The sequence below is a fragment of the Convolutriloba macropyga genome, chromosome 5 (assembly GCF_964194025.1).
Source record: "Convolutriloba macropyga chromosome 5, txConMacr16.3, whole genome shotgun sequence".
In the NCBI taxonomy this organism is placed as follows: Eukaryota; Metazoa; Xenacoelomorpha; order Acoela; family Convolutidae; genus Convolutriloba; species Convolutriloba macropyga.
Genome location: NC_134472.1, coordinates 47,755,680 through 47,778,885, shown reverse-complemented (window position 1 = coordinate 47,778,885; position 23,206 = coordinate 47,755,680). Strand labels below are relative to the sequence as shown.

The following is a 23,206-nucleotide window of genomic DNA, read 5'->3' as shown; positions in this document are numbered from 1 at the left end:
GACTAACTTATCGGGTTTTGAATTTTATAATTTTAAACACTAAGAATCAATAACCGCAATGCTAACTGCATGTTGTTTTTGTTTGTCCATGAATTCTCCAATTGGTTATGATAAGACATAGAACAACGCATTCGTATACTGTCTGTAGGCACTCTTCTTTCGCTTTACTAGACCTAAGGTTAAATTTCTAAATTTGCTGTTTTTCGGTTGGCTAAGATAAAAACCAAATATATCCAACTATTATGCTCTACGTGACAAGTATAGTTATTGCTGTTTTCTGATTGGCTAAGATAAAAACCAAATATATCCAACTATCATGCTCTACGTGACAAGTATAGTTATTGCTGTTTTCTGATTGGCTAAGATGTAAAGCAAAAATATCCAACTATTAAGCTCTACGTGACAAGTATGTTTTTGAGCTGTTCTTAGAAGCAGCACGCCTAAAGATGTAGCAAAAACAATTGAACACAAATAATCATTTTCTTTCAATTCTTGCATACTGTTTGGTTGCTCACAAAATGCAAATCTTTGCTCTACAACAAACTTAAAATTGTTTGCAAACCCTTTTCACAGTCTTTCCTCATTTCTTTTTGTCTTTCTCCACTATTGATAATAATCTAATTATTCTCGAAACGAGATTGATACAAAATTCTTACGTTTTAGAACAAATTGTTTTTTCTTTCGATTATTTAGAAAAGCTGACCAGAAGTTTCACGACCTGACAAACTACCACAACAAATCATTAACTGCAACATTGTCTTTGAAGTTTGAACATGTCTCCTGTGGCAATTATTCTGAAAGAAGAGGCCAATCCCGAATTGAGAACAATAGCATATTAAACTTACAAAAAGGAGAAAGTCATTATTGTTAAACAAGAGTTGCGGGACAATGAGTGGATTACAATTAACCACATGGCGCTACCAATTGTAATTTTCGACTACATTCAATCATTCAGATTTGAAAAGGCGCTGATGAAAGGAGCAGAGTACACGATCGATCATTTTACCGGCTACTTAAGAAAATTTGTTCTCAATCCAGAGAAGATAGATGAAAATGTTAGGAAAATTTTTCACGACTATGATGTCAAAGAGATTCCTCTATACGAAAATCAGGAGGGCTATTGGAGGGACCTTGAAATTATCGATAGTTTTTGGCGGATTCCAAATAGCCCCGAAAATCCAGACATTACAACGCGGTCAAACTCTCCCCTACCAGACTCAACGCCAACTCCCTCAAATCCCAAGGTAGCGGAAGTTTTCGTAATTGCCAGCAGCAGTCTTGAGACGCCACCAGTGAGCCTTTGCTTTGCTCCAAAGAAACGAAAACTTGATATCAACTTCTAATACTCAATTAAAGACATTGTTTCTTTTGTTTCTGAGATCTTCTAGTGTGAAAATTATTTTGTTAGTATTGTTTGTTCCGTGTTATATAGCCTAACATTTCTTTCCATTTTTCGTCTCAACGCACATTGTTCCACTTGAAATTGAATTTTATGCTTTCACTACACTTTTAATTTATACACAGTAAAGACTATGCACATTCTATTGAACGCGCTATATCGTGATAGAAATCAAAGTAATCTTGAGACGACGACATACTACTTTCTTTTTAAACACAAACTCAAACTTGTGATCACACCTTGTTTTTGACAATAAAACAACACTTGTTCAAACATGTGCGAGACATTAATAAAACTTAAACTCGACAGACCAATCAGAGAGTTGGAGACGAGCACACTGAATTGCTTATGTAATTGAAAGACACATGTTGGCACATGTAGTAGACATAACAATTCCAGCAATTCTTTAAACTCGGCCAACCGATCACAAACGCCGAGACCAAAACTTGCGAAACAAAAAAAATCAAAAACAAACTTTGTCATATGCACAAGTTTAAAATTAATCTTCAGTCAGCTCTCAACAAATCAGAGGTCAGCAAAACCAGTCCAGTTTGGATAAAAAGAGATTAACATTATAGGCATACAGCTATAGTTATTGTTAGTGCTATGAAACTAATAAGAGAACAAAAAAGAGAAAACGAAAACTGTTTATTAAAGTAAGGAAAAAAACATAATTTCCTTCACAAAAAAGAAGTTAGTTTTCTTAAGTATATAAGGGAAATACACTGCTCATACTATCATTTCGCCTAAATTACGCAGTAAGGTTCAGCCGGACATCAGTTTTTCCAGCCAAAATTTCGTCATTTTTTATAATTTCCCCAAGTTTTACACTATTTTACGTGATCACTTTTGCATTATCTCTCAAACACCTTGTGCTACACAATTTACCGGTCTGCGCCTGTTGTCATTCACATTGCAAAACAATTTGTGCATAATGGAATTGCTTTTTGTGGAAGTATTTTGCATAAATTTGTCCAAAAACATCAATTTTTACTCTAAAAACACAAAATTTTTTTTCTCGATTTCTAACTCTCCCGTATTTTAAACGTGGTAGATGAATTGCTTTACCAAACATTTTCAAACACTTTTTCAGTAATTTTTGGAACATTTCACATAGTTTTGACCATTTATTTTGTCCATTTCATACGTATATTTCTTCCTTATTCTCTGCAAAGTTGCACTCTTTTCACCTCTGACGCCCCAAACTTCATACCAGACACAAAAATTCTCAATTTGGAGCCCTGGCACTCAAGTTTTATTGGTTTTCTAATCTGCCCACACTCCTTAATCTGGGATAACATATGGTCAATAAAACTATCAAATTAAAACCAGATGTTGGATCAAAACCAGCAAAATTGGACTCCATTTTGGTTTAAATGTAGATTTATGACATGAAACTTATAGAATATAGACATAAAACTTATCAGGAGATCGAAATAAAGAAAAGGTAAGTCAGTTATATGTTTTTCAAAAACCCATAAACAGTCTGTTTGACTAAAAAAGGATTTAAGAGTTTTTAAACTTTTAAATCAACTTAATGGACCCCAAAAAATTGAAAAAATTTTTCAAGTTTTTCAATGATTCCACAAAACTGTGAAATTTTTACAAGTTTTTATCACCGCACAAAATAGCTGGAAATATCCTAATTTTTTTACCCACCAAACAATTTTGGCAAAAATTTTACGAGTTTTTGTCCCCCACAAATTTGAGAAAGTTTTACAAATTTTTGTCCCCGGCACAAATCGAGAAAATTTTTTACAAGTTTTTATCCCCCGCACAAAATAGCTGGAAATATCAAAATTGACAAAAATTTTACAAGTTTTTGACTCCCAAAAATTTGAGAAAATTTTTACAAGTTTTTGTCCCTCTGCCAAAATTGAGAGACAAAATTTTTTGACCTCAAAAATGTACCTCACGGATCGTCACGGGGGGACTTCCCCACCCGTTACAAAGCTTGTACACGGATCGTCACGGGGGGGGGGACGTCCCCCCCCCCCGTTACAAACCGTGAATTTGCTCTTACTACTAGACCTATCAAGACATTTTTCACGCTCAACTGGATCAAGTAGCTCAGCCACTTTTAACAGCGCCTAGACAAGTTTCGAGCCCCTTTCGTTGAGCTTAATTATTAATTAGTTTGGAGTAATCCTCTGCCGCTAGGTTAAACCAACACCCACTGATTTGTAATAAGCATTAAAAACATAATTAAAAATAGGCAAAACTAACGTCAATCAGAATGTGGAAGATAATAGTCTCTGCTTAACGAGGCAAAAAACTTCTCTTAAAATTGGGGCAATCAGTTTGATTATTCGGCAGTTAAAATCTGGAACTTAAGTCCTCACACAGTCAGTCATTTGGCTTTGACACATCTTATAACATTTGTTTCAAAGAATAAACATATGGAGCAATAAGATAAATTTAATACTGTATGAGCTTTGTAATAGCTACAGTTACGAAAAATATCAGGCTATGTAGTCCCGCTCAATTGGATTAAGCAGCAGAGAAGCTATTAACAACCTCAAAACAAGATTCGACCTCCTTCCTTTGTGTTTAATCATTAACTAGTTTGGAGTAAACCTCTAATGCTAAGTTTAGGGCCTCACCCATTGATTTGCAATATGCATTAAAATAGGAATAATGAAAAAGAGGCGGTACTATTGATATTCTAAATGTAGAACATAACCATTCTTGTTTAAGAAAGACAAACTTTCGCTTAATTGGGGCCAATCAGTTTGGTTAAAATCGGCTGTTGAAATTAGGAACTTACCTCCAATACAGTACGGGAATTAACATCGACGCAGCAAGATACAGTTTTTACAGGAAAAAAATATCTACGGAGCAAAAAGGACGTGTTTGATCACACAAATTAATAACTATTGGAATTAGTCTTATAGCAGTGTTAAAAGAACTATCAAGCAAAATTGTCACTCTCAGTTGGATCAAGGAGCCCAGCGACTTTCAGCAGAACCAAAAACAAGTTTCAAACCTCTTCCGTCGAGCTTATGTTTGAATTAGTTTAGAGTAACCCTCCGCTGTTAGTTTTAAAGCGCCAACAACTGACAATTAGTAGATTATTTTCCCGTTTGAGAAGGCCAAAGACTTTCTCTTAAAGTTGGGGCAATAAGAATGATCATTCGGCAGTTAAAGTCAGTAAAAGTCCACGCTCCGTCAGTCTATTGACTTGGCCACATCATGATACGTTTGTTTCCCACGAAAAACAAGTATACAGCTAAAAAATGTGTTTAAAAAATTAAACTTACAACAGTATGAGCTTAGTCGTCAGCAGTGTTAAAAGAAATATCAACGAATTTTGTCGCATTCAATTTGATCAATTAGCTCAGCAAATTTTAACAGCCCCAAAGCAAGTTTTCAGCCCCCATTCTTTGAGCTTGGTTCATTAGTTTGGAGTAACCTTCTGTTGTCAAGTTAGAAGCCCAACCCAGTGATTTGTATCTTTGTAAAGATGAAGCGTGATTTTACAATTACAATTCACAACCACTCTTTCAAAAATCATGAACTGCATTGTTAGTCACGTGGCCAAACTATTTGTTTATTGTTTGTTTTTGTTGTGTAATCGAATTTTCCGCTGCTTGGTCTTGATCCCATTTACATTCGCTAGAACGCTGCTCGAAAATTACTGCACATTTAAGAGTTACATACGAGTTGTTATGAGCATTTGTTTTTTTCTCTGACGTTACCCTCAACAATTTTTCACATAAACTCATTTTTGTCGATTTCTGATCTGTTGTGTAACAACGATGTCGTTTTCTATTCGGTTTACTGTTCTGATCATTTCGAAGAATAGTTTTAAAAGTATGTTTGCCAAGTTTCAATGTATAAATTGTACTTATGGTAGCGTAATTGCTGCTTCTCCATTATTGAAATTCAACGCAAAAGGTTTGACTTTTTGCAATTCATTGTATTATGAGAGAGGAGGTTTGCTCAGCATTCCCAAATGTTTCGAGTAAAGTTACTCCGTTGCTGTAATCCATGGTAAAAATTTTTTTCGGGAACTTTTTTAGCTGATGCAGATTGGTTAGTAAGACCGTTCGGACACCCTCTTGGTTGCTTGGACACACTCTCAAGCTCCTCTACAGGGACTGGATGGTGGACATGCTGGAAAACAGAGAGCCGACACCAGAAGAGACACAGATCGTCAACCACCTCCTGGCGTTACAACCCCACTGCAATGCTGACTTGTACCCTCGAGAACTCGCCGCCTGTCCCGCACACAACAGAGCGAATTTCTGGAACTTTTTCAGGGACCCTGACAACCGAGCCCCTGACTTTGAATTCGAGTTCCGGACGTGGGCCACAGTCCTAGCCCATTGGGGTCACAGTCCCATAATCTCACACACCCACTGTTCTGTAAAAATAAAAACTCGCTTTTATTTTCTTTTCTTTCCTTTATTTCTCTTTTTGTATATCCAATTATATTTAAAATATTTGTTCCTTTTTTCTTTTCCAAAATTGAAGATTAGGATTAGTTCTTTTGTTCTTTTCTCTGGTCGGAGCTTACTCAGCAGGCAGTAAACTTCACTAAAAGTTTGAGGGATTAGGTAGCTCACACATTAGCTAAAAGATGGATTTCCAACAGAAGGTAAGCTGGCAAATCCGATCGGTGAAACCTTGTACCAGATGGAGATAAAGCAGAAGTCTCCTTGGACAATCAAGAGATCCTCCAACTGGGAACAAATCCTCACTACAGGACAGTGTATGATAATTATGTATTTTGACTGAAATGACGTTCCTGGCCAGCACACCCTGTAACTGGCATCTTTTCTGACTCCACATTTGAAGTGTGCTACTAACTGACGACACTAGTCAACAATACTGACAGGGACTTCAGACGACGGCACAAGTCACAACCACACTTTGACAACAATCCGACTGACCACCTCACTACACAACGAAGACGACACATCCAGCATAGTTCTGCTACAATTCAGAAATTCGGATTTAAAAGTCTTAACCCCGGATGGATGTAGCAGTAGATATACTGGATGTATACTTCCAGCCAATCAGAGACTGAGAAGACACTATTCTCTTATATAAAGCGCATGCTACACTAACTTTAGTCAGTCTGTTAGTTTAGATACACCATGTGTACACACGTGACTCCGGTGGAGTCGGTGGAGTTTTACAGAGTTGGTTAGTCTTAGAGATATAGGTACGCCTATTTCGCGCGCAGAAATAAGTAGCCCTAACTCTTTATACCTTAAGGCTGTAAAGGGAGCCCCGCCTTGGGTCTGCCTAAATATAATCTTTTGAAATTAGTACCAAGCAATTTTAATATAAATTCAAAATATGGTTGTTGATTTAATAAAAGTAGTGATATCAGCGAAGGAATGTGAGCTGTATACAGTCTCTGATTAAACCTTAGCTTTACAAAAAGAAATTTTGGAGAGTCGTTATCTGTGTTGTGCATGTTTATGCGGAAATAGATTTTTCTCAGTAGAAAAATTGATTAGAATATAGCGAGAACTTTTGAATAGTTTCAGCTGTGAACATTTTAAATGTATGCAATAACACCAAAATTAGATTATATTCGGTTTTGGCAATTAAGAAAACACTTTTTTCTATCTCTGTATCTGAAAGTAAAACAGTTTGTATCTCTGGTCTTATTTGTATCTCTTATACGAAGGAAAGCGTCGACGTAGGCTGTAGCGCAACACATGTTAGTATTGCCTGTTTGCAATGGCAGTTTGAAATTTAAAAAATCTTTATTTTCAGCTCTAAAACCGGACGTGGAGCAAAGATACCACATCTTTTTATTCAGGTTTTATAAGACTAAACTTATGGGCAATTTGTTAGTTTAAATGTCACCGCCTAGCATTGAACCAAATAGTAGTAAGCAAAATTTTAATATGGATACAAAATTGCAAGTCTTTGCTAGGCTTTCAGTATGTTGAGAAGTTTAAATCGTTGTCATAAGACATGTCGAGACTTACGAAGATAGCTTCACCACATAGTTTGAGAAGATCTAATAGAGGCATCCAAAGTTTGGTCAAGAAAATCACGATCTTGTAAGTAGCTTCACTATGCTTGTTAAAAGAGCCTACAATATCGGAGCCATTTAATATTTTTGCCGCTACTTCGGTCTTCTACCTATAATCTTTCATCTTCGGTCATCTCAACGGAAGATATAGAAAAGCGCCCTTTGTATTATTCTGAAGAATTCTTTCAGTTCACTGATTTTGACATCAGAGAGGTATAGTTAATCGTCACTTCAGTTTGAAAACTTACATCTGCTGCTGTGCCTTCCAGTACATGACACACTTGACATGTTTGCCCCTCTCGTCCGAAGGAGTGGGCTCTCCGAATCTGTTGGTCGGATCCCACTTGGACCAGTCATAGTTCCGGCTCATCTGCTCTCCTGGGTCCCACGAGGCATGTGACTTGACATACAACTCTTTGCCCACTTTCCCCTCCTCCTCCACCTGCTTGCTACTCTTTGGAGGGTTGATCACCTCCCCCGCCCACTCGTCTGTAATTTAGAAAAACACCATTGTAAACACCAACTTGACAACGGAGTCAGGTGTCCTGTTTGCGACTTGAATTTATGTCAAAAACAAGCGTGAACACTGTCTGCCGACTGCATATCAACACTATGCATGCCATAAACAACTTAATGGGGAGCTTTTTGTTCCATGTTTGATAGCTCTGATGTTTGTCAGGCACAATTAAAATATTTTGTGCAGATTTTCTAATGGACATTAGAGCTTAAAGATCCGTGCATTTATCAACTAAAAGGTCTGAGAATAAACGGAACTGTCTCCTTTTCCCCGGGAGCAACAAGTCTGTTTTCATTGCAATATATGAACAAACTATGCTTGTTTTTACAATGATAATGATTTGCTTATCTAATAAGATAGGGGGCTATCCGTTGCAATTTATATATACCATAGAAGGTCGTACAATTGTTGTAGATTACGATAACCTAAAGGGGACATGGAGGAAACATTTCTGAATGAACAACCAGATCGAAATTAAACCTAAGCAATTTAGCCTTCAACCTGTTGGTTTAATACTAATTACTCACGTTTCTCCCCTGGTCTGCCGAACTGTTTATCGTATATGTCTGTGCCCTGTGGTAGATTTGGAGTCTGGTCTGGTATGTGTCCGAGGGGCTGTGTCTTGTGGGAGAGGTAGATTGACTCCTTTTTGTCAATTACTCTCTGCTCAAACAGGGTGTGCATATCTGGGTTCACACACTCTGCCGCCTGAACAATGACATGCCAGTAATAACAAAAATCGATTCATTGAAAGCAAAGATCGGGGATTATTACGCGGGGGCGAGGTGGTATAGATAGATATGATTTGCCAGAACAATGTCTGGGGGGGTGCCCTCCCAGACGTTTGATGCGGCCTTGAACTTACTTGCATCTTGTCTACCACCTCACCTTGGTTAAGATCCACAACAGTCGACTTTGAATGGTTATCTTCCATACCTCTTGCAAGATATCCATCGACTTACAAGGTAACATTTTTATGCAAGAATTGTGCAACATATCCATTATGTTAAATCAGGTTCAGACTAGGGTAATGCTTGATGATTATAGGTACCTTTGGTAGGGTTTAAGAACCTGATGTCATACATAATTTCTGGGAAGCAAGTGCCCATCTGGGACTCATACCGTGTCTGGACTACTGTGGGATGCCACTCCGTGAGTCATGAGTGGAGCCATGTGCTGTTCCTTGTCATCTGCTTTCCCATAGTGCACTGTAGTTGCTCCCACACGAGGACTGTACGTGTCTCGGAAACGCCTGGTCACTGCTGGACTCTCCCCCTTGTCTGGGTTGTAAGCCTGTATGCACTCTGGCACTGATCCCAGGGAGTCGAACAGCTTGCCTGCCTAAAAAGTCCAGATAATCCAAAATTTATTACTTATACCAGAAACTTTATGACTTAACATTACCAGAAACACAGAATTGAAGGATCTGTTCTGATCCTCCAAACTGACATAAACGTTGCACACTCGCAATCAGAAAGTGATAATGTTTTACCAAGCATAGTGCACGTTCTTCATAACAACAGCAAATAAACTGTTATTGCGTGTCATACCCTAGTCTAATACCGACGGCTATCTTGCAAGATCTTGCAAGAATCTTGCAAGAGTCTTGTAAGATTACGCACCATCTTGCAAGATCTTGCAAGAATCTTGCAAGATCTTGCAAGATAAGCGTCATTTGCAAGAATCTTGCAAGATCTTGCAAGATAAGCGTCGGAGTTCGACTAGGGTATCCGACATCGGTGGGTGGATAGAACCGAATTATGTATTCTTTGATACTTTGTACCCTATAACGTCTAAAGTCGTTTCCCCATTATATACAGTCCCACGTCCCACCAATCGATCTGCCGTAGTTCATAACTGTATTTGTTGGGTCTACAGTTTATATAGCCTATTATCAGTTTAAGCATGATTGCGGACCTCTGTTTACGGCCTTACTATACTCATGGACTGTGGGATGTAATCCAACAGCGCGGGTCTGTTATCGCCCACCGGACCACCTGTTAGAATTTTTTTCACTTTATATTACATTTCGGCTAAACACCGTAGCATTCCCTAAATTATTCTGGTGCCTGCCAACATGTAACACGCCTGCGTGGAGCGTTAAAACTCTTCTCTAATTGGTCAATAAATCGCTCGATGAACCTCTTTTTAAAAGGGGTCAATTGTTTAAGAGGCTCCTCCATTTATTATGTTTGTGGTAATTGTGAATTTATGCCGTTAAAGACCTAGGTAGAACCTACATGCCCCCTTCATTACTACAATAATGAAGAAGCTATATCGAAAAGAGTGGGACTATACTGCCTCTAGCTTGGTGGTGCAAGAACCTGATCTTTTTTGCTAGCGCCCCCCTGTTTAGTTAGGCATCCCCTCCATTTATAAATGTGTAAACATATTGTTTAAGCTAAGTAATCTTATACGTGAACATATATGAGCAATATGCATTTACTAAAAGCTACCACAGCTATGGTTTGAAAGTCTTACGTATTCAACCAAAATTTGTTGCATATAACGTAAGCATCAATGTAAATTTCTGTATTAGATTATTTTTGGTGTTATCGGCTACAATAAGGGCTTGATTTTTTAAAGCTTCTTAAGGAAACTCTTCTAAAAGTGTCTTCAATCTACCTAGACACTCTTGTTTCAATGAAATGCAAATATCGCTCTTACAATTCACAAAAACTTAGATTTTGGGGGTTGCAAATTTAACGGCTATAAAAGGCTGGAGGGGCGTTAGCAGAAAAGATCCCAAGAACCTACAAACAAACATAAGGATTGAGAGGTTATTGGGGCTGAAACAGAATTGATGCGAATAAAAAACCCATGTTCGAAAAAAAGTTATGACACCTCGTAGTTGATCTCTTAAGTGCTTTTGAAATCAGTGAGTTGGGAGACTTTTTTGTGCAAATTAAGATAGCATGCTTATCATAAGCTGTTATTATAGATACCCTCATGGGAGCTGACAAAACCTTAATTTCAATGTACGGGATCTTTTAATTTGTATGAAATGATAAAATACATATTATCTCCTATAAGATATAATAACAATAAATTGTTTCCAGAACAGAAAGGCGAAAATATATAGGTTATTTACTAGCAAAGTTAAACATAAATTATAGAGTCAGTGTTCCATAAGAACACCATAAGGCAGTTATGCCTCGTGGAATGCTCTCTTTGAGCAGAAAACATTTATCTTTGTTAAAATATGAAAGTGTGAACTAATAATGAAAGGGAATTGAAATGGAACTGAAATCATAAGTGTCATCCAAGAACATTAGAAAGACTACAGTATTATTTCAATTGTAGTTCTAATATTAGTACGTTTTCTTGACCATGTCTAGAGTTCCTAAAATGTAGTTAACTCGAAACTGATGAGCAAATTTTTTAAATTGCTGTTTCGTCATTGTTTTTTTACCACATCAACGGATTTAGAAGAAAATATGAAGTTTGATTAGGGAGTTTTTACGTTTACGCGCAATTTCAAATGGTCCTATTGCCGATTAGGGTTCTCAGAAAAAGTTTTACACGCTTTGCACAATTTTTTCTCTGTTGACGAATTCTCTGTCTAGTCCTAGCTGCTGATTCTATTGTCGATGAATTTTTAATATCTTGATTTATGGGTCTCAACAGGTTGTAAATAATTTTTTTTTTGATATAAATGTTTGCTGAGACACTCAAACTAAATACAGAATCAAGTTTTCTTTGGTATGTATAGTTGAACCAGGTCATTTTTTTTTATATTTGATCAAAATTTCCTCTATAAGCCGTCCCGTATGTCAAAGCATCATACTAAAAATTCAATTGAATGCATGTTTTGCCTGCATAAGTCGTGTGACTTCCGCATAGATTCCTTATCAATTTACAAGAAAATGAGAAGGAAGTGTTTGTTTTGTTTTTACCAAAAACTGAATATGGTCCTTGAAATTCAACTTCTTGTCAAAAATAATCATAATATCTAGATATTAATAATAATTTCGCATGTTTAATGGTTTTTCTTCAAAATGGATAGGATCGTTTTTTCTGGTTTTTTAATAAGTTATTTTGGAACCTGATACAATATGTTCTGTCAATTATTAAGGTTAATTCATAGTTGAGCCATTTTTTCGTTTGTTGCCAACCAAATATCAATTGATTCTAATAAAAACAAAAGGTCGTAGCATCAGCATGCAAGGTCATTGATACCAATTGATGTCATAAGATATAAATTTAAGATATGTTTCCCATTATAGACCCCCCAGGTTATCGGTCAGATAACCTAAGCCCCCCAATCATGTTAAATATACCATAATGAGGGCTATGATTTCATGGGGGGCTTTAATGGGAAAGACCCCAATTTAATTCTTCTTAAATACTATGGTAAATGCAACTATTTCGATTTTTCAACACCCACTATCTTAGTCTAACTCTTCACTATTTCAAATTTAGCTTTGCCTTCACATAAGAGATCTTGTCATATCCTTCAACTTCTTATAAGATTTTATCAGATGTTGAACGGTAAAATTTGGGGTCTTTCCCATTATAGCCCCCCCATTAAATTATAGCCCCCCATTATGGTATAATTACCATGATGGGGGGCTATAGGTTATCTGACCACTAAGCTGGGGGGGCTATAAAGGGAAAGACCCAAAATTTGTTTGTAGGGAAGAACCTTATCGTGATGTCACCAAAAACTTCGTATAAAATTCATTAAGTTATCTAGTCTATGACAGCTCAGGTAGCGTCTTGTTGAACGATAAATTTTTAGGACAAAATTTAAGCGTTAAAGTTCTTACCAAACTTTTTAATCGTGTAATAACTGACAAGTTGTCTTTAACCGATGAGACAATTTCTTTCTCAGGAGATGCATAATTTAATAATATAATAAATGCTGATAAAAGATTTTACAGGAAAATTGCTGATCTTACCTGATAAAACATCGCAAATTACTAGGATCTTTTCTTATATGAATACTTTAATGTTTCCAATTGTAGCGTCCAAGCAGTTATAACCCCCAATATGGTGTATTTACGTTAATTAAGGGGCTATACCTTCTACGCCTCCCTCCACCCTCAAGCGGGGAGATCTATAAGACGCACAGAACTTGTGTGATGCGCGATATGATCTTACCGTAGGGACTCCAGGGTTCCTGTCCACATATTTGCCCTCGTTCGTCCTCATGCTTCTCTTTCACCAGTTATAATAAACGATTGTTGTTACTAACTATCGAGACAGTCTGTCTCAAATGAGTGTGTGTATTTGGATTTAAGACCACAATCTTCTGTTCAGCGTAACTTTAAAATTGAAGGAGGAAAGGTGATCTATTCCTCAATACAAATATTAAACACTGAATATTTAAAGCACAGCTAAACGTATTCAAAAGGTGCAGTATCAATTATACATAAGCACGTGCTATTTCTTTAAATCTCTGTTTGCAATGTTAGAATACACCTTTTCAACCGAGGCTATCTTTATTACCAATGGCTGAGTAGCCTCAAATGCAAACTGTTCTCAGTTGTAAACTTTTGAAAGAACACGTTTTATTTTTATGTTATTTTACAGAACATGATTATTAAATCAATACTCAAATTTGAGAAGTTATTATGATTACTTCAGAAGTTCAGTTCATTGTACGACAAAACATAGAATCAATTCAAAAATTCCGGGATTTGAACAGCTTATGTACCATCGAACTTCAATACTTCAAATGAACCTAAAAAATGACTATAATCAAAATACGATCTGAAATCTGATGATCTGAACTGAAAATCTAATTTGTACATTTTAATACACTGGGTAAATAAAAGTAAAACTGTAATCATAAATACATTTTAACGGATAATTTCTGAGAATCTAATTCTTCTTATTATCATTATTATTACTGTGTGTTAAATTTGAACTCAATGTACAATTAAAAAATGGATGACACAAATCTGGCGAGACTGTCTGTTTCGAAGGGAGTGCTCAATCCTGACTTTGACACGAATATCTACTCGTACACTCTCACTCTGGGCCCGAAGCAACAAGAGGTCACCTTTGACTGGATGTCGAGAGATAAGGGTGCCTGTTGTGACCTCAAGGGTATACTGGGATCGGGAAAGACTTTAACCCTAGCCAAAGGCAAACAGAAAGAGGTTAAGCTAGAGGTCACTTCTGAAGATGGGAACCACGCGGCTGTATACAAGTGTAAGTTTGCATGCAATATACAAATAGTTTTATATCTGTTTCCTTATTCTTGTAAACTTTTTTGTTATCAAACCTGAATATTTGTTTTACTAAAGTTCAGGTTTATTTTATCAATTGTATTCTATGCTTGCTATGAAACATCTTGTAATGACTTACAGAGTGTATTTAAGAGTGCATGTCCAAAAACATCTACTCTGTTGAGGAAATTCAAATATTTGAATTATTTAAACAACTAGCAGGAATCCTGAGATCCGAACGTCAATTGTCCGAAAGTCCTCATGACAAGAATAAATTGAAACATAAATTCGAAAAAATTATAGCAATACAACTAAAGATCTCTAGTAATAAAAATATTTTCAGCCACAAAAGAATATTTTTAAAGAAATTGATTCAAGGAATTTCAAGATCTTTTCCGCTTGTGTCCCCCCAGTAGTATAGTAATTTGCCTAGTGCTTGTGGGGGGGGGGGGGTTCGGACCCCCCCTACAAGAAATTTTACCTCTGAAAAAGTGAAATCTTTGTAATTTTTTCAGAGTGTAAGGCAAATTACTATACTTTTAAGCTATTTCCATTTCATTTTGATGGTTCATGTAAATTGAAACTTGGGAGTTGGGTTTTGGTGGTTTTGAATTCATGTTTTCGACGCGATTGAGGGTAAAACTTTAAATTCGGATTTTATTTAGTTTGGAGAGCGGGGAAATTTTTGGACTTGTCAAAGACTTGTTTACGGTGTGGAATTTACGAGGAACGGAATCAAAGGGAATTAACTTTGTGGAAATTTAAATTAATGGTCAGACAAAATCAAATCTGAATGTTTTTATGGGCTTTGAAATTATATTGCGGTAGTGAGGGAAAATGTTCAAATTACGATTAAAGACAAATTGTGTCGGTGAATGGAAGACTTCAAGGGGGCTATTTAGGGACCGAATTAACTTGTCTGAGTCAGTGTGGTATGGAATATTTTGTTATGGAATGTCTGGAACTATTCCTATTTGCCTACAGTAAAGAAATGAGGGTTTGAAACTTGAAGTTTGGAAGTTATAAATATGCAATCTCCATTTTAAAGTCTCTACTTAAAGCGCTAAGGACTCAATCTATACAATTTGCTCAATGCTTCAGTGAAATGCATATTTGCAAAATTTGTGACATTTATTTTGACAAAAATCAAGAAAAAAACGCCCATTTTTCCCATCATCACCCTGATATATACCTAAAATTTTGTACTTTATGTTGCAAATCTGTTTTTTTCCTCCCAGAACTGAAAGCCCATTTAAAACACAATTCATACCTCCAGCCCAACCCTTTATACGACTATCGTTCTCTTGCAGCTGGTAAAGTTCCCGATCAAACTTGTCCCTTTTGTAAGGAGGTCTTTTATTATAAACTTTATTTGGAAAAGCACCATTTAAAAAACAAGTGCTTGGGTGACAAGGTGCGAAGACTGTTCAGGAGGAAAACGGGAGAGAGATTCTAAAGTACGTTTTCTTTTTAACTTTTGAATTGAAGAAAACAGTTTCTCAACACTTTACTTTGCAAATTTTTAACTTTTCTTTCTTTTAAAGATGTACTAATTAAACTATACAAAGCAGCAGTATTATTTAAACTGAGTCAGAATCATAAATAACAATACGTTGGCGTTTAGTAGAAATAACTGGGGAGTCTCTATTACTTTGAACTTCTTCCTCCTCAATTATTTGTTGTCGACTAGTGCTGTGTAAATTTTTTTTGCTCTCCTCTCTTCTTTTGAATTTCTTTTTTCTCTGTTTGATTACTGACAAAGGCGTGTAATCGTCACTGGTAGAGGGACTGGTGTCAGTTCTCTCGCTTTTTTCAGCTTCTGTCAAAATAAAAGGGTTATTTAGAGTCTCATGGTCAGACTCATCACTCATTTCAGAGAGCTTAGTTAAGTCAACAACGTCTTCAAGTTCCTCGTTTGAATAAGTGCGCTGGTTGAAACCGGGATCAGGGGTTCCCCATCCAGACGCTTCCCCACCCTCGGTTAAATTGAAGACGGTAATATCCTCATCTGATTCGATTCCCCAATCGGGCTCATCACATATTTTCTTTGAAATGTAGTCATCTCGAAGAGAGAAATGTCCAAAAGGCAATGTTGTTTTCCGGTCAGCATTTATGTATCTCTTATCGTCGTACGCACTCAAGGCATTTTTGTTCACACATACAGTTTCTAGTTTATGTTTTGTCAAAGCAATCTTTACATTTTCGAGTCTGACAAGTTCACCGGTTTCGAGGGTTTTTTTTGAACAGCTCATGGTGGAGTTTTGACTGGGCAAATTTCTTGGTGCCCTTAGCAGACATTTTTTTGAAACGGCCAGCAATTAAAGAATAAAGTTTGGGTTTGAGTGCGCAGAACTCTTCAATTGGTGCTCCAGCTAATTCATCCTTAAACTTTAGCACCACTTTTTCATTAGACTGATCATATAGGGGGTGGTTTTTTGGGAGTTTAGAGAGATCAAAGTGTGCAATTAGGTTTGGGTTTTTTGATAGATCATCGTAAAAGTTACCCGTTTGTACTTTGTACATAAAACTGTCAGTGTCAGAGTATAAAAGATGGCGTGATGTTTCGTTTTTCATCACATTATAATGGAAGTCCATCATGAAAAGTTTGGACAGTTCCAAAATACATGCGCCCACTGTGGTAGGCTTATTCCACATTATGTTCTGTTTCTTTTTGGTAATGAGCGACAGATTTTCGTCAATAACTTTTATAGTGCTAATGACACCTCCAGATGTAGCTTTTAAAAGTTCGTCTTCAGTGCGGACAAAAGTTACAGTAACTCGATTCCTTAAACTTTCACAAAGTTTACCAAATGTCGAATTCGTCATTGGCTTGAAGAAATCCTGGTCAAGTTTTGATGTTGCTTCTTGTCGCCTTTGGATATTTAATTCAACATAACTTGATAACCACTTTGATTGTTGGAACTTGATAGCTTTATGAATCTTTGTTACTATAATTCCTTGTTCAACAAAGTATTTGAGGTTTCTGAAATGGGTAACGTAATGAGATTAAGGATGAAAAGTTTGTCTGAGTTTATTTGTTTTTGTAGCTGAAACCTTCAGTACGTTTTTCATTTGGGTCTGGTACTCACTGAGCTCCAACGGGTCAATTGGTTGTTTGTCAGAAATGATTGGGAAATCCGAATGCTTCTCATGAATCGCATCCGGATATTCCAGGTCCACTTCAACAACAAACCCAATCTCTCCATTATCCTCCGTCTGGAGAATTTCCTCAAAAGTTATTTCGGTTACCAACTCGAACGCTTTCTCAGGTAGTAGATAATTGCACATAACCCCGCCATAAAGATTATTTGCATCGATATAAATGATCGATGCCAGTTCTTTTGACTCATCATAGTTGGGCAGTGAAAGACTGTTAGCCCTTTCTAGCCTTGAGCTGAATACTGATGCTACACCACCACGGATCATTCTTTCAGTCATATCAAGCAGCTCGCGTTCAGAAAAAAGCCCAAGTTGTGGTTGGCAAACTTTTAGACATGCGCTGCCTGAGAGATTTGAGGCGGTGTAAAATTGTGCGCAGTCAAGCGAGTATGTTTTATAGCACATAGACCTCAACTCCTCAAACCAACATGCCTGTTGCAGAACGTCTCCATTGAGGTACAGCTCTAGAAATTGCTTTAGGTTCTCACAATTGAATTCTCTGAAAACTTTTTTTCAGCTGATCAAGTTCCGCATACGTGATGTCGATGCTGTTATCTTTCAGGCTGTTTTTCCAGTGTCGTATACCAGGAAGTTCGAGGCCGTTTAGTTTGTCAAAACTATCTACATAAGAGTAGGGAAGTTTCCTTTGTGTTTTAGCAGCTCACGTTGTTCATGACTATATCCACGATAAAAGTTATCCAAGAATGTGAATTTGTCATGTGGCAGAGTCTGTACTAATTTACTCAGGCTGCTGGGCATGAATTTGAAACTGTCAATGAATCGTAAGTACTCATAGATAGCAACCTTGTCTCGTTTTCGCTTTCTAGTCTCAATGTATACAACATAGTTCAAAGCAATGAACTTTTCATCGTTCGTGGGTATCACTTCAATCCTTACATTTGCTGTTGCGGAGTGCAGTGTTTTAACAATGTGATGAAGATCATAGTTCATCATATTATGAGCAATAACTGGCGTATAATCAAGTGCTCTACGCTTCAAGTTACACTCATTGTGAGCATAGCCCAGAAATTGTCTCCTAAAGTGGCAATGATCCAGAACTTTTTCCTCATCAGTTTCAAAGGGAACATCGCAAATCCAACAACATGTATGAAAAGTTTTTGAAGGTGGTTCCAATGAAGATGGGATACTTCCTCTTCTGATGATAGAAGAATTTTGCTAGCTTTTCGATCTTGGAAAAAAATCTCTCCATGCTGTCAGGACCTGTATAGATGTCAAAGTGTATGGGTTCAGGGTTTCCTCGCTCTATGACCATTAAGCAATAACTGCATGGTAGATGTTTCTCTAAAACATGAGTACTGGAGACATTTGGATGATTTTTCACTGTTGCTACTCGAACTATCAATGATTCAGGGTCCAAGTAAATCACAAAGGGTGAAAACCAGCTCGCAGCAAAATTTTTGAATGTCAATTTGTTTTTCGTTAAACTAGGCATAGTTATTTGTAGCGAATCTTGTTCGAGGCATTTTTGCTGATGTGTGTGTAAGTATTCAATGGAAGAACAAATGTGGAAACTTTTTCGACACAGATAACTTCGTTCACGATATTCTTTTCCACTAATTTTTGAGATAAGTTTGTACAAGTTTACTATCAAAACATAATGGTAGGTTTCTCCATTGCTGAATAGAAGTAAATCAAGAAGGAACGGATAATTTTTTCCAGCGGAGAGTCTCAAAGGCAGCAGTTGTTTTGACTCATACCTAAAAACAATTTTTTTGGAGAGCTTTAGTTAGTGAACACGGTTTTTTTACATCAATTACTTTCATTAGCTGGTTCTTTTTTAAGAAAGTTTTTTGTGTGAATTTTTGGATAACTATTGCAAAGAAGTGGGGATACCTGAAAACGTTGACCTGAACTTCGTTTAAATCCTCGAACATCGAAATGTCCAACAGGCTCATCGGCATATCAAGTTCACCAAACGGTTGCTTTGCTGAAGGGTTCTCGCTGCTATATGTCCTGAAAATATTTGTCCTGGGTCTGAAGCAGGGTCTAGGCGGTTCCAACTTCTCTTTCAAGTAGACAAGATGATACACAGCAGTGAAACAGTACAGAAAGCACTTGTCATCATTTGCGTTGTGTATGTTCAGGAGATTGGAGTCTCTCCTCAATGGATGGTTATCCGGAAATGGTATGAAGCTGCTCCCCCTCACTGGAATATAACGCACCAGTTTGAGCGTGATTTTGTCAATTGTCTGCAGCTGCCATCCGCTTCCATAGCTTGAAAAAGAAACCAGCTTCGAAACTATGTTGTCCACTAGTTCCTCAAAAACGGTATCAGTTATACGTGTGTTGTATACCGTTGTTGTATTCGTGTTGAAGTAGAAGCTGACTTTTTCTGGTTCTTCTTCTCCAGGTTTTTGAAGGGTCATCTCAACCATCAGTTGCATTTTTTGAGGGTACTGATTGGTGTGTTTTCTGATGATTTCTTCAATCTCGTTTCGTTTTCTGAACAAATATTCCATGATGTCTAGATCGTTACTGGTAGGATGAAGTTCATAGTAGTTGATGCCCCCCTTGATTGAGCTGACAACTGGCGTTGCGGGACTCGATTCAAATGGATTCATTTCAAAGACTGGAAGACCGTGTTCGTTGTTTATGTGACGGGCAAAGTCAAACTTTGACTGAAAGCCCATACGACATGCATAACACACTTTCAGTATAGGTTGGTGATGGGAAACCTGTGAATGTTTGCGTAGGGAGGGCAAACTTTTCACTTGTTTTGAACAACTGAAACAGCTGAATGTGGGCACATTTGGATGAATGTCATGCTTCCTTTGCAAATGCTTGTTCAGTGCTCGTCTATCGGACAACTGAGCCGGACAGTTTGTGCATTGCAGAGGCATTCTGACAGAATTGATTGTATTTTGGGATTATGTTGTTTTTTAAAGCTAATTGATCAAGATTGTAAGAAATGGTAATTAAACTAGAAACTGCTTTGTAAAAGTTGAAATAATGATAGAAATTGTTTTTTAAAAGTTGGTTTGAATCTGATAAAGAGATTGTTTAGAGAAAGGTTGTTTCAGAAGCAATAGGAATTGTCAAAGATCCAATGTATTCAAGACTCGTAGTTTGAGTTTTATTTTGCAAGAATTTGATAAGTTTTTTGAGAAAGTGTTCGCACACACGTTTAGAGACAGTCAACGGAGCAAAGTGAAAGTTAGAGAAATACAAATTTACACGCTGCTCCCAGTAACGCCTAAACAGATCAAATGTCAAACATTATCTTCCGTTGAAAGGTCAATAATAGTGAAATTACTAATACTTTAGCTCAAAATTGTACCAGTTAATTTCGTTTTATTGCTTTTCGGTATTGAAATCAGATTCTTATATATATTATCTGGTTCAGTTATAAGTATGGGTTGGCGCAAATCATGTTAAACTTGAGCAATTTTATAGTTTAGTTTCCCTAAGCATTTAACCAAAGTTCAATTTCTGCATGTTTTATTGAATATTCAACCTATGTATAATTTCCAAACATTTTGAGCACTCCTATTGATCAAGTATACAATTGAAATTGTGCCTGACCTCTCCAACGCCCACTTTGCAATGAACAATTTGTCTACTTGCCAGATTTGATAATGTTTTATATCCCAAATATTGAATAAAACTCTGCGCTACTTGACAAGATTATCAAAATTTGCCCAAGTATTAAAGAAGGTGTGATCAAGAACAAAATATTAAACGTGTCTTATTAGGGGGAATCGAAATGGTCAACAAAGTTTCCAAATAAGTTGAATTGTCTTCAATGAATTGTTTACAACGAAAAAAGTTAAAACAATTTTCAGCTGATGATCTGTTATGACAAAAGTTTTTTCTTAGGAACAAGTAATTGCTTCTAATCAACTTCCAACACAATGTCATGAGCGCTCAGAGAAAATTTTCATAATCATTAATCAATTTTTTGAGATTTTACCAAAAATTTGCCCACAAAAAAATTGATTTTTTCATAAAAAATCTACAATCAGCTGATGATCTGTTCTGAAAAATTTTTTTCATAAGAACAAAAAAGTGCTTCCAATCGACTTCCAACACAATGTCATGAGCGCTCAGAGAAAATTTCCAAAACCTTTAATCAATTTTTTGAGAATTTACCAAAAATTTGCCAAAAAAATTATTTTTTTCACAAAAAATGTTCAAAAATACTAAAATTTCCCCAAAAATTATTATAATATTAGTTGGACTGTAGTGAGTCATTTGATTGAAATCAAATTGTTGTTATAGAAGGCTTTAAGCGAGGATTATTTGTTTTTCAAAAAATGGAGTAACTTACATATTTTCTGTGGTTTTTGATATTTTTTTTCCAAAATAATGAAAATTTATTTTGTTCATTCTTCTTTCCTCAAAATTTTTTATATTAAAAATGGTTTGTTTGAACCTCGCTCACAGTGAGCCGATTGACTCTAGTTATAAACAATTCTACTTTATTCCATAACCTGTACGTTTAAGTTTTCTGTTTTGAAGATTTAAGGATTTCTCGCATTCAACCAAATTCGGTTATAACTCTGTTGTTATAAAACCAAAAACAAGAAATTTAAATTTATCGGAGATCAAGTAAATCAGTTTTTGGGAAACTTCAACACAACACACATTAGATTTGGAAACTACTGAACCTTTTAGTTTCAATATATTGACAAATTCTTTATGAAATACTTCCAATATTAAAAACAATTTCCCGCTCTCATGTGGAATTATTGCTTTTCACTTTGTATAAAAATCAAATTTTTTTGACCCACAAAATTCAGTAGTGCATACAGTGTTGTACATAACTTTCTAATGTTTTTGCCAAAGAGTAGGAGATAACTGTGTTAACTGAAATTGTTCCAGTTTTAAGAAAGTTTTCTGTTAGTCTGAGTTTTCAAACAGCTCTCTCACACGGGTCGATGATTTTCTTTTCTTTGGAGCATTGTTGGTCTCCGGGTTCTCTGTGTTCACCGGTGTAATTTCAATAGTGCTGGCTGTATCCTGATTTTCTTGGTTGTGTTGAGTTTTTATTGGAGTTTCAAAGTTAGTACCTGACAGGTTGCTCCAGAGACCACTGAAATTTTCTTGAGAGCTGCTAATGCAAGTTTCCATATTTTCAAAGAGAGAGGGCTGGTTGCTGGGGATACAGCTGGACTCGGATCAATCGCTGGATTAACTGCTGGTCTTGGTGCTGAGGGCGACTCAGGTGATCGAGGTAGCCCCCAAAAGTCAGCAAGATCATCGCAAGCTTGGGTAACACCTAGTTGGTTCTCAAAGAATGGAACTGCATCACAGTCGTATTTTTGCAAAATTTTCCTGACCGGAGCATGTAAATTACTATTTCGTAAGCCACAAGAGGATCCTCCAGTTTTGAGGGAGGAATAATACCATCTGACGTGATGTACGATCCTTCGATCGAATCTGATGACGGTTTATCAGGAAGTTGAGATAGAAAGTTTTGAAAGACTTTTGAATCATGCAATGTTGTTGGGTATTCCAAACATCCTTCTCATTGAATTTCTTCTGTTGTATGAGGACAATAAAATTTTCGTAAAAAGTTTGATACGAAATTGTCCGTTCCCAGAAGCCTTCGCTTTCACACAGAATATAATAAGACATTTCTAGATATTTCAGTTTTGATGAATTTTGTATTTTTGGGAAAATCAGAAATTGAAACGAACAGTTCGAAGAATTCAAGAAATAATTGGAGCAGTTGGTTTGCTGTTATTCAATCGCAAGTAAAAAAGTGAATGAGTGGGTTACCAGAATTCGGTTCACAACTTAAAGAGTTGGAAGTTTGTACTCATGTGATTAACTTAGTAGCTAAACTGGAAAAGCATAAAACTACAGAAGTTTTATTTGTCTTGGACGTGGTGGTCTCGGCATAGGTTTTATGACTGATAATAAAGTAAACGCGTGAAATTATTTTAGTTAGAGCTATTAAATAAGAGTTTTGCTCCATGGTTTACTGTTCAAAA

General features: G+C 36.6%; 2 protein-coding genes across 3 annotated transcripts in view; one reads left to right on the top strand and one right to left on the bottom strand.

Annotated features, from left to right (window-relative positions):
• The window catches only part of LOC142339430 (EF-hand domain-containing family member B-like), a 34,341-nt gene extending 21,051 nt beyond the window's left edge, over window positions 1-13,290 (bottom strand). The window contains exons 1-4 of one of the 2 annotated variants that reach the window (XM_075389456.1): window positions 13,018-13,290; window positions 9,037-9,255; window positions 8,442-8,622; window positions 7,646-7,886 (exon numbers count right to left, since the gene is read on the bottom strand). In XM_075389456.1, coding sequence (XP_075245571.1) covers window positions 7,646-7,886; window positions 8,442-8,622; window positions 9,037-9,255; window positions 13,018-13,068 — 692 coding nt within the window. In that variant the 5' untranslated portion in view covers window positions 13,069-13,290. The remainder of the gene's footprint in view (window positions 1-7,645; window positions 7,887-8,441; window positions 8,623-9,036; window positions 9,256-13,017) is intronic. The other variant, XM_075389457.1, reaches the window with a different exon arrangement.
• The window catches only part of LOC142339429 (uncharacterized), a 71,255-nt gene continuing 61,327 nt past the window's right edge, over window positions 13,279-23,206 (top strand). Inside the window, exon 1 of the mRNA XM_075389455.1 lies at window positions 13,279-14,073. Within this exon, the coding sequence (XP_075245570.1) occupies window positions 13,806-14,073 (268 nt within the window). The 5' untranslated portion in view covers window positions 13,279-13,805. The remainder of the gene's footprint in view (window positions 14,074-23,206) is intronic.